The sequence below is a fragment of the Solanum lycopersicum genome, chromosome 4 (assembly GCF_036512215.1).
Source record: "Solanum lycopersicum chromosome 4, SLM_r2.1".
Classification (NCBI taxonomy): domain Eukaryota; kingdom Viridiplantae; phylum Streptophyta; class Magnoliopsida; order Solanales; family Solanaceae; genus Solanum; species Solanum lycopersicum.
In genome coordinates, this window is record NC_090803.1 from 65,018,686 (window position 1) to 65,030,516 (window position 11,831).

The window sequence follows — 11,831 nt, forward strand, 5'->3', positions numbered from 1 at the left end:
AGCATGATTTCTTCTTATGAAATTTATATATTAAAATGCTTTTTATTCAAGTTCATATTATATCGAAAATAATATTTCCATCTTCATAAAATAGAATAAGACTGCGTACATATCAACTCTTCATATCTCACTTGTGAAATTATATCGAATATTATAACGAATTTGCCCCGTATACTAAAAAAGAAAACAACCTTGTGTTTGTTCATTGTTGTGTTGCGACTAGGTCAACAAAAACAAAAGTATACATGAAATGTCTAATAATTTATATAAAAATATTGTTCCGACATTCACGGTACTTCAACGAGAAAGATTGACTAAATCCATGAATTATTTTATCATTTCAGAATAAATTGTTAGAACTTTGTGTTTAATTTTTAAAATATTATAAAAGGAAACTTAATTAAAATAAAAGAGAGAAAAAAAAGCCAAATCATTATGATTCCTTATTTTAAAGTGGGTAAAGAAAAGCACATGCAAGGCTTCTTGTGGATGTCTTTTCTTCAACCACAAAGTGCAAAGTAAACTTAGCTTTAATCCTTTTTTTTTCAAAATTAATTTTCCATACATGCACTATGTCTTCATTTTGTAACTTAAACATAAGGTTATTGACTATTAAGATAATGATTAGATCTTAAATAATCATTAGTAGCTACAAATCACTTGATTATTTTTATTCTGGTATAACAACCCCTTAGCATAGAATCCATATAGTTTACTTTCGAAATCTTGAATTTGAATTGGGCAAGTCACTAATTATTACTCTGTCATAATACTATCGTTATATTCAACGTTAATTTACAAGTATTTTGTATTTTATATGTATAACTATGATAAGTTAAGATAATGAAAATGAGGCGAAGAAGATCTAAAATCACATAGATTCTTCGATTCAATGAAGTAGTAAGGATTAATATATTCAATTCCAATATGTTTGAATTGGGTGGTAAATAGTGAAATTAATTTTTCTAAAAAATATTCTTAATAACTGCCTTTTAAATTCATGTATTATTAAGTAGGCGTTTGAATTTGTGATAGAAAACTACAATTTTAAATCAACATTTATATATATGCGATTTAGAATCATGATTTCATATTTCAAATTCTTCAATAACATGATTTGAATTTCTATCTTTATAAATTTAAAACTTCAATGATAAATTTATATATATAAAATAAAAAAACACCCGTCGGGTTAAATTTACAAAAATAAAAATAAAATTTACTTTCAAATGACTGTTTGTATCATATAATTTATTATATTAAAAAATAACTAGTATTATTGTTGACTAGTTGATCTCAACAAAATTACATCTATATTAAAATTTGCAATCCCATTTATATATAAGAAAAATACTACAAACAACTATCAAATATAATACCTTGAAAACATTCAGATATTTTGTATATTGAACTATGACTAAGAGAAACTTTAATAGTTTCTTTTTATAACTTATAAAAAAACAAATTAAAATTGCGGAATCTAAAGTATATATAGTAACATAATTCAACATCAAATCAATCTATAAATTCCATATCACAATTCAATATTCTATTTTTTAAAAAACAAATTGTTTTAACTAATGTCCTTCTCATCGACCTCGAAATTCAGTAAACAAAACTAAAAAGAGACCTAGCTCTTATAACGAGGTCAAACAAATAAAACTACTTAGCAAATCTAACCCCATAGAAAATTTAGCCAGTGGCCGACAATATGTTCCTCCCTCAAGATGTGAACAAAATCCACTCTTTTCCAAAATCTTCATTATTTTTCCACACCACCCATCTCTTTCTTTTGAAATATGTAAACACGTGTACTATTTTCACGATACAAACCTATAATATTAATAACGTTTATTAATTATAACTATCTTCGAGCAAGTTATAATTAATAGTCCACAAGATAATTACAGTAAGAACAAGTGGACATGAATTTACATTTTTGTTTTTCATGCAAGTTTTTATTTCCTTGGAATAAAATGCCAAACCATCTTTTAACTAGTACAAAATCTCATAGCCCCACTATAGACAGTACAGCATTAAACAAATGGTCCATTAGCTAGCTAGCTGTGATAATTGTCAAAAGGGGGTTTGAATTTTTACATGTAAGCAAAATTAACATGTGAATAAACAAGAACTTAATTAATTACTAATACTTAAACTAAGAGACAAGTGGATCACTGTTATTGGACATTATACATATCTAATAATAACAATAATAACTAGTCTACTAATAAGGAAATATTTAAAAGACATTTAATTAGTCATTCATTTGACTCCCTAATCTTCTTGGACAATGGCTCAGGTGATGAAGTAACTGATGTAGCCACTGACCATGAGTCATTGGAGTAATCTGAGCTAAATGACATATCCATAACCCCTGTTGGACTCCCTGGTAATGTCCCAAACTTTCTCTTATTTGAACCAAAGTCAATGTTGCAAGCCACTTCTTGTATTAGCCTGTAACATCCTTCCACCTTCTCCTGTTACATTATCCAAATTTAATCAGTGAAAGTAGTAGCAATACGCTTCGGTCACAAATAAATTAAGTCGACTAAGTAAAAACTATGATATTGGACAAGTAAAAGTGACCGAACATATAATTTAAACCTTTAATTACCTTGACAATTCCAAGAATGCCCAAAAGTTGATCTTGGTACTTTTCTCCAATGCAAGGCTTAAGCCTATCAAGAACATGCAACATTGTGGCAGATGCCATTGCAGAAGGAAGGTAACCAATGAATCTATCATCTGATTTTGACAAAATCCAAATACCAGTTAGAACATACAAGTTTATAAGCTCGTTTGGGGTAAGAAATAAAAATAAATAATCATAAACACAATAATAGTAATGGAATAAGTTGTCATACACGTGAAAGAAACAACTTGTTCACAACAAAACGTATCAGAACACTATGATGTGAACGATGTAATTAAGTAAATAAAAATGTGTTTGCGAACATAAGCATGCTTACCAGTAATTGTGTAAAGAAGCACTTTCTCACATCTCCTCAGAAATTCCAAAGATAGACAGTGCTTCAATCCAAGTCTTCTAGTTATAAAATCAAGAAATGAAAATGGGGTTACTGGATTCATCTTCCATTTAAGTGTAGACAGAATCAACATCTCCATTCTCTGTATTGTTTTAGATTCAAACAAAAATCCTGATTCCTCAACCTAAAAAAAAACAAAACCCCAAATCACTCAAAACATGATCATATAAACAAATTAACAAGATCCATCAAAATACTAAATTTTTTTTTTCTTGAAAACATACTTGAAGGTCAAGAAGCAGAGGAACATCAGTTTCTTCAACTTTAGCAGCTAATGAAAGACAAGTAACAGCAACAAGTTGATTCATCCATGGCTTATGATTCAGAGACTGATTAAAACTAAATAACAGAAATCTATCAAAGTAATTAACTGCAAGAAATCCAGTTTGAGCAGAAAAAGAGTAATAAGCAGTTGTTTTGAGTATCCATTCAACTGATTCTCTTCTTGATGAAATAAAAGACTGGTTTTTTTCTAACACATTGTAGCTTATTTCATACTCTGTTTCTTTAGAAAACAGAGAGGTAAGTTCTTCTTCTTCCCATAACAAATCATGTGAAGAAAAACTCTCTGTCTCTATTGATACTTCAGTGAGTATATTATTTTCTTCACAGTAAAGTGAATCTAATAAAAATGGAATCTTTTGTGCTTCTAGTTGTTCTTGTTCTTGATAATGGTGAGACATTATCTTCTTCTGAGAAGAAGAAGTTTAGTTGTGTTTTCATTTACTTCATACTAATTCAAGAAACTGAATTTAAAAAAAGAAAAAGAAAAATAAGGTTTGTTGATAGTGTTGTGAAGAGAGTGGAGAAGAGGAAAATGGGGAATGAAGAAGATTGGGAGGAAGATTGTGTTTTTATTTTGGATATTTGGGTTGTTTTTGCTATATTTTTTTTATTGAATCGAATTTATGGATTTTATTATTTTTGTGTATATCTGTATAAAAGGATACCAAAGAAAAGAAAAAAAAACTATGCGAACATGCAGAATAATAAACTCGACACGTGAGGTTCGTGTGTGCTATCAGATCAAATTATAATAAGAGGCCTAAGTTCGAGCACTAGGAAAATTATCAAAAATTCTAATACAAATAATGAATATTTATTTATTTTTAATTAATAATTTTGTATTTTGAGTATCTAATTTATTTTGACAGGTGAGGGGAAAAAAAGGTGGACCAATTGATTCTCATAAATTCGATTACAATATTTCAATGATAGGTATTCTTTCTAAAAACATTTCAATTACTTTACTTTATTATAATTAAATGATACGCGGTAATTAATTTAATGTTGACCATCTCCAAGCATCAATTTTAATGTAGCCAATTTTAATAATGAAGAATTTTAATACTCATCTTTTAATTTATAGGTGCATGATCCATGCCAAATTAAAGCTCGATCCTTAATTAAAGATCCAGATCATTATGGATAAATTATAATATACTACAACTGATCTAAACAGAGAATTACTTAATTTGAAACATAATAGAGGTTTATTACTAACTAATCAAGATTAACACTGAGAAGATAATTGTTCATTGAGACATTTGGTTACTCGTGAATATATTTTTACCATATTACTATGCCCCAAGCAACGGTAGATAGATTATAAATTATTAAGTTTAATTAAATCAAATAATTTTAAAATAGAACATAAATATGTGTTAACTCTACCAAATCGAACAAATATTATTTTTCAAATCTTAAAATTTCAAACATAACGTATATTGTGGTAAAACATAAAGGTTGACTATTACTAAATTTTAAATTCAGAGGTTGTCTCCCTATGTTATATTTAAGTAAATAGAATACTTAAGTGATACACAGAAAAATTAAATACAGTAAAAACATAAAATATAAGCATATCCTTAATTTTTTTTATTAGTATACTAGACATTCAAATTTAATTTCCATATGTCTCGTTTGAGCATCTACATATATATTATAATGTGTTTATATTAAATATTTATCGCTTAAATTAAAATTTTTTTACGTAATTACTTTTAAATATATATATATAAAATTATCGATGTATTCAGACTAAAAGAACGTCAAATAAAACAAGAGAAAAACACAGGGACCAAAGGTAACAGTTGACTAGTGAATGCAGAACACTGTAAAGTTTATAGCAGAAATGACAAAATTACAGTTTGAAACACAGAAAAGTGAGTATTCCCATTTGCCAACTACTACTTTCACCTTGCATCATTAATTTATCATTACTTCTCTTAATTCTTCAAAAATGTTCTTCTACTTTTTTTCAATTATTAAATAAAATAATATTTAAAAAAGAAAAAAAGTATTAGTAGTTGTGTAAGTACTTTATGTTACTGATGAAGTATTTTCAAAGTTACTCACTTTATAGTATGGTGGAATAGTCATATATACCTTCAGATCTCTTCTTTTACCAAAGTGTATAAAAGGAAGAAAAAACCATACAAGTAATTAAACAAAAGAGAAAAAGCAGCCAAAAGTTGCTCTGCATGCCTATTTTAGAGTAGACTCTAACCACTCACCATCACTCCTAAAAGTCCAAACACCATTTTCGATAATACCCTAAAATATAAAGTTAAAGTAAATTCCATACCCCTTTAATCCCTCCCCAAATTACAACAAAGTATTCACTATAATTCAAAATGCGAGAATGTAATGTACGCAGATCTTACTCATATCTCTGTGAGATGAAGAAACTATTTTCAATAATCGTCTCTTTGATACCTCATTTGCCTTAACTTAACATTCTCATTCTTATTTGTTGTTTCATTAATTATTGCTAATAAAATCAATGTTAAGTTTTAACTAAATCAAAGATATTAATTTTACTATTCATGCGGGGAGAATTGAACTAAACCAAGTGAAGTTCTAGGCCTTAATCTAAAAATATGAGAACCCAACACTAATTTTACGCTTAGCTTCATGTTGGAGTATGTTGTATCTCATTTAATATTTTTAGTTGTATTTTTTAATGCATCATCCATTTGTTTGTGTTTTAATAATATTGGTCTAATTTTTTTAAGGAGCAGAGTAATTTGATCCGCTCTGATATTACGTTGAAGTAGCTAAGTTGTCATCTTTTATCTAAAAGTTAAGCGTTCAAACATGTTTTAAATTCTAAAATAAACATTTGCAACATATCTCCATTGACAATATCCAAACCTCAATAAATTATGCCTACAAAATGAAGCAACCTTTCTATTTAACACTAACATTGTCATTCATTGATTCTTTTTTTTTTTTCATGTCCAATTTATTGTCAAGTGTAAAATGTCACCAAACAAAATTATAGAAGGAATTCCAGTTTCCCAATGCCTTTGTTTACTGTCTCTGTCACTGTAACTTCTTTTTTGTACAAATAAAGCTGAAAGTAAAATAATGTGTGTGTAAGTAGACTAGTTGGGAGAATAGAACAAGACAGCATATTTTTAGAAACAGAATAAAGGAGGGAAAATTGGTAGATGTATTTGCCAAAAATATACGTGTATGTATAAATTAATTAACTACAAGAGACATAATAAATGCAAATGTACATGTTGTGGACTTGTGGCAGGGATGTAAGATAAGGTTCGATACAATTTAATAGCACAAGGGACTTATTCGAACCTATTTCGTCGAAAAATGAACTTGTGTGTAATATTACTTCTTCTGATTCAATTTAATTGTCTGACTTTGATTTGATACGGAGTATAAGAAAGTAAAAAAAAAAAATGTCTTGTTATATTATATTAAAGATATGTAAATGTAATGAAAATTTATCATCTTGGATATGTCATTTGAAAATTGAGACACGAAGAGGATATTTTTTTAAAATGTATATCTATGGTAGATGTGTGAATATTTTTACCTTTTTTGTGCGTTTATATTTTGAATTCTGTAGATGAAGATTTTAGCTCCAACAGAGACTGAATTTCTGGTATGATTAGTTGCTTTCTTTCTTCCTTTGCTTTTATTATCTTTTTTTCTTCCATTTCTTTCCCTCCTCTCTTTCAATGGCTCATTCTCCGAGGACTTTGGCTGAGCTGGACACCCCCCCTCCCCTTTCCCACCTCAGATATAAAATAAGGGATGATGCACAAGTATCACGCAAGCTATATTCGAAATTTCAGAGACACACTTATATTAGATTAAGGTCTTATTATCCTGCAGAACTTGTTTTATTAATAATTTTTTTATCCCTTTTCGGCCTACGTACCATCATCTAGTGGGCCCAACACTGTTTTTTTTCAAGTTAGTGCCACGTAGGCCGAAAAAGGGTAGAAAATTATTTATAAAATAAGTTTAGGAGGTAATAGGACCTTAGTATAGTATAAGTGTGTCTCTGAGATTTCGGACATAGATTGAGGGGTACATGTGCATAAGTATTGAAAATAATTTTAAATTTGACGTGAAATATTAGTTTCATTACTAAATTATTGATAGTTTAAAAATATATTTTTACTTGACTGAAATACATTCCTAAATTCTCGCCAAGTTAAGAAATTTTTTGAACATTTTTCTGGATTGTTCATTGAAAATTTTTGTAAGAGTTGAGACCATTTGTTATGACATTTATGAACATAAAGAGTGTATCTAACTTTTATAAGTTAAATATAAAAGTATTTTTAGACTATTAATAATTTGTGGATGAAACTAATAGTTTATGCAAATTTAGAAGTGTTTATAGTATTTTACTAAAAAATACGTGGAGTACTATATATCAAGAAATATCACAAAAGAGATAAGACAATAAAGACCAATAGGTAAATGGTGATATATGTTCAGAAGTTAAATGCTATAAGTTCTGCTTTGGTTAAAAATGTAAGGAGAGTTATACATGCATGCAACAATATAGAGTAAGTACTGACTTGACATATGTGAAACTAGACTAGATAGATTACACAGGAATAAAAGGATCTATAACAAAAAAAATAATTTTATATGAATTTGAACTTCTAATTAAAAATAAATATGTGATAATTTTGTAAGAATAATTTATGCTGAATTAACGAGCCGAGGAGTTTTAGGAGAGAACTTGTTGAGGTAAGGACCAGTTTCTAAATGCATAGAGTTAATGAATGCGATGTGATAAGTTTTACTCTTTCTATCTCAATTTATACAATAATATATATATTTTTAATCAATTTTAAAAAGTATCAGAATTTCTTACTCCATGGCTCTATCAAAATTCAATTTTTTTCCACGTTAAATTTCACTGAATGATAATTTCTTAATTTTTATAAAATTTAATCAGAGACCGAAGAAATGCTGGAAGGGTCAGTGCCAACTGGTTAGGTAAGTCATTGGCGTGGACAGCAGTGTCTTTGGTTCGTCACCAATTACCCATTAGGTAAAAAGTACTGACTTCTACTTTGACAACTTCGTAGTTTTTTTTTTCAAATATATTTTTTGAGTTTTTCGAATTTCAGAAAATTTCTGAAAATAACTTTTATTTGAATTACGTAAAATCATATTATTTTTATGTTCAAACAATTTTTCAGAATCACGGACAAACCAGCACATAATATTTAGAGAGTATATATTTGACGAATTCTCTTATGATTTATCCTATCATTCCCTTCTATTTCAATAGTTCGTTCTCTAATCTTTTTGATATTTTAAAAATAATTTTTCTAAAAAGCATTATATCTCTATTTTATTTTCATTGTTCATGATTCTTTTTTTGTAAAAGTATTGTAAAATTTATATTTTTCGTAAATATATATTGCAGTCATATTAATAAAAAAAAAATGTATTTATCTTCACCTTTATATCGAACTATTTATTAGAAAGTTGCATGTATAGATATTCAAAATTAAATTTATCCGATCTTAAATTTGCTTACCAACCAATTCTTCTACTTCTCTCTCGCTACATCCTCAACAAAATCCATTGAATTCATTGTTTTTATTTAAACACATAAAATTAATTTTAATATCTAAAAATATTTTTACATTTAATATTTATCAACTACTTTTAATCAACTAACCAAACGATTTCTATTCAACTATTTCGTGTACTTCACTTTTCATATTGAAATTCCACCAGACGGTACACGTAAATATGGTGATAATATTTATTGTGACCTAGGTTGTTTCACATCATATCTCCAGTTGTAATCTCTTATTTTTCCTTCGATGTCTAGAGTACGTATTGAAGCTTTAATCAAATTTAAATTTCAAACTGCGATATGGACAATTTGGGTGTAATGCTTCCAATGTAATTCTTTTCATATCTAAATTTCGAACATGAATCTTATGATTAAGGATAAAAAAAAAAAGTCTCATCAATATTACACTACAACCCATATTGATCCCAGTTGTGATCTCATTAATGTTAGTAGTTTCATTATCACTATTTTATTTTTTTGTCTCTATTTGTTGGATTATATTTATTACTCTTTTAATGTTTAATTTCTTCAAATTATTGGTTATGATTGATAAACTAATTTACTCCAGAAATCATACAACTCATGTTCTTGGTCGCGTGACATAAATTTGACAGTCAAACTGCCAAAAACAGGTCATCAGACTTCAATCTAGACATCATATATTAAAGTTTCTAAAATTAATTTTAGTATATTGACTACACCAAACAGTTCTTATACTATTAATATACGTTAATGTTAGTATACTTTCAATTTGTTGTTAGTGTACAATCTTTTTTTTGTGTGTGTAACTAATACATTATATTAGGTACAATTTGTTACTAATCTCACCTTTCGAAGTAAATTAAATATAATTATCTTTTAAGTAACTTGACGGTACAAAGATTCATTTATAATGACAATGTATAGTTAACCTTCTAGTTGCAATCTAATTGAACTTCTTTTTTTCTTTTCAAAATATTGTTTATACTGAATAATCAAAAGAGCAGCCTCTATAGAGACTAAAAAGCTCATAGGGACGACGCACTATAGTCTATATTATCTCCAATATAATTGCATGACAATTATATTACATACTCTTGAGAAGCTGATGGGATGGGACCAATAATAATAATAATAACAACGTATTCAGTATAGTTTCACAAGTATGATTTAATATATGTAAATTTTATTCATCGAAAGTAAAATAAAATATTATTTTTGAAAGACTTTTAATTTAAGTAACACGTATCAAAGAAATAGCAAAAAACAAAGATACAACTAGCACAAGGGAAACATCACATAGCATATAGGAAAAAAACAATACCAGTAACAAATTATTGGGATTGGATTGATTGATCAAAATCCATTGGTCCATTGCTTTGAAATTTCTTGCCTCATAAAGTACTCTCATTCTAAAAGAAAAAAATTGACAGAATTCACTGAGTACTTTATTATAGTCAGAATAGAGTATCGACAAATCACCAATATCAACTCCAGATACAATTTTTTGGAATTTAAAACTCTAATTTATATATGACATGAAAAAGTATCATAAATTATATTAAATAGAAGATCATAGTATAAGATAAATCTATTTCACTCTCCCAATACATAATACTCCTATATTTTGGGAGAGGAAAATATACTTACCGTTTTCCCATATTTTTTTTTTTTTATAAAAACACAAAAAGGAATAGTCTTTGTTCCAACGTTATAAAACACCTTGATTATGTACATTGTTTAAGTTGTATTTTGTTTTTATTTTTTTGGGAATAATACTGACGTTCGAATGTACTTAAATACAACTTCAAAAGTTAAAAATGGAGAGTTATAAACTGATTTTCAAATTGAGTTAGAAATTTTATAATCAAACATGATCTTTAAATAAAGTGAATAATTTTTACGATCAAGCGGGTTTATAGTACGTGTTTGTCTCTCTCAAAGATCCTATAAAGATTGTGCGCAGAAGATTTTTGAACTGGTGGATAGATTTCCTATCCAGCTGGAAGGATTCATCAAAGAAAAATTACTTGTAGATTTTGGACCCACAACACCTAATCAAATAGTGAGACTCCAATTATCCAGTCTGTTTACATTATAGCAACCACCATTAAAAGTTAAAAACCATATCATTATCACTAATAATATATATCATAAATTGCTAAGTTGATGTTTCCACTTAACTAAATTAAAGAGTAAGAGGATAGAAACTTAAATAGCTATGCAGTATGGCAAAAAGGTAATGTCATTACCTATGTCTAAGCATTCGTTAATAAGTTATCTGATACTTGTATTGATGATATTGAAGTATGCAAATGTTTGAATTAAACACCATCTATATTAGAAAACGGACAAATGATTATTTTGTAGGACGGATGAAATATGTGCAAACTAAATAAAACACCAACACTATTATTAGAAATATAGAAGTATAATAGGAAATCCATTAGAATTGTGGGAAATATGTGCAAGTCGATCAAACACCACCATTATTAGAAAAAACAAGAGGCAAGTAATAGTTAATGACCTAACACCAAACATTATTAGAAAAAAGGAAAATAATAGTGGTAAATCAGTAAACAATTGCAATATGCGCAAGTTTAACAGAACACCATCATAATAGAAACTGTAGAAATATGTGCAAACTAAACCGAACACCACCATTATTATTCTTATATAAAAAAAGAAGGTTAGACCAGATGATTTTTGGCAAGGCAAAGTCACCAAAACAACGAACTAGTAACATGCAAAGCTGGCACAACTTTGACTTACCCGAATTCTACTTCGACCATCACTATGTACTGACAAACGGTGCCGTAGCTAGTTTTCTTAATTTTCACACAAACACAATTCATATTTATGAAACTGAAAAAAGTGATATTATTATTTTTCCCAATCCAAAATTGATGCACATGACATGATCCTACAGTCAAAAAGTG

General features: G+C 28.0%; 1 protein-coding gene across 1 annotated transcript; it reads right to left on the reverse strand.

Annotated features, from left to right (window-relative positions):
- Positions 1-1,936: 1,936 nt before the first annotated feature.
- On the reverse strand, positions 1,937-3,833 carry cycd3c3 (D-type cyclin-3). Its single transcript, NM_001247829.1, is given in 4 exon segments — positions 1,937-2,480; positions 2,618-2,748; positions 2,973-3,174; positions 3,275-3,833. Coding segments are annotated over 4 exon segments (1,011 nt in total). The 5' UTR covers positions 3,734-3,833; the 3' UTR covers positions 1,937-2,261.
- Positions 3,834-11,831: the final 7,998 nt, after the last annotated feature.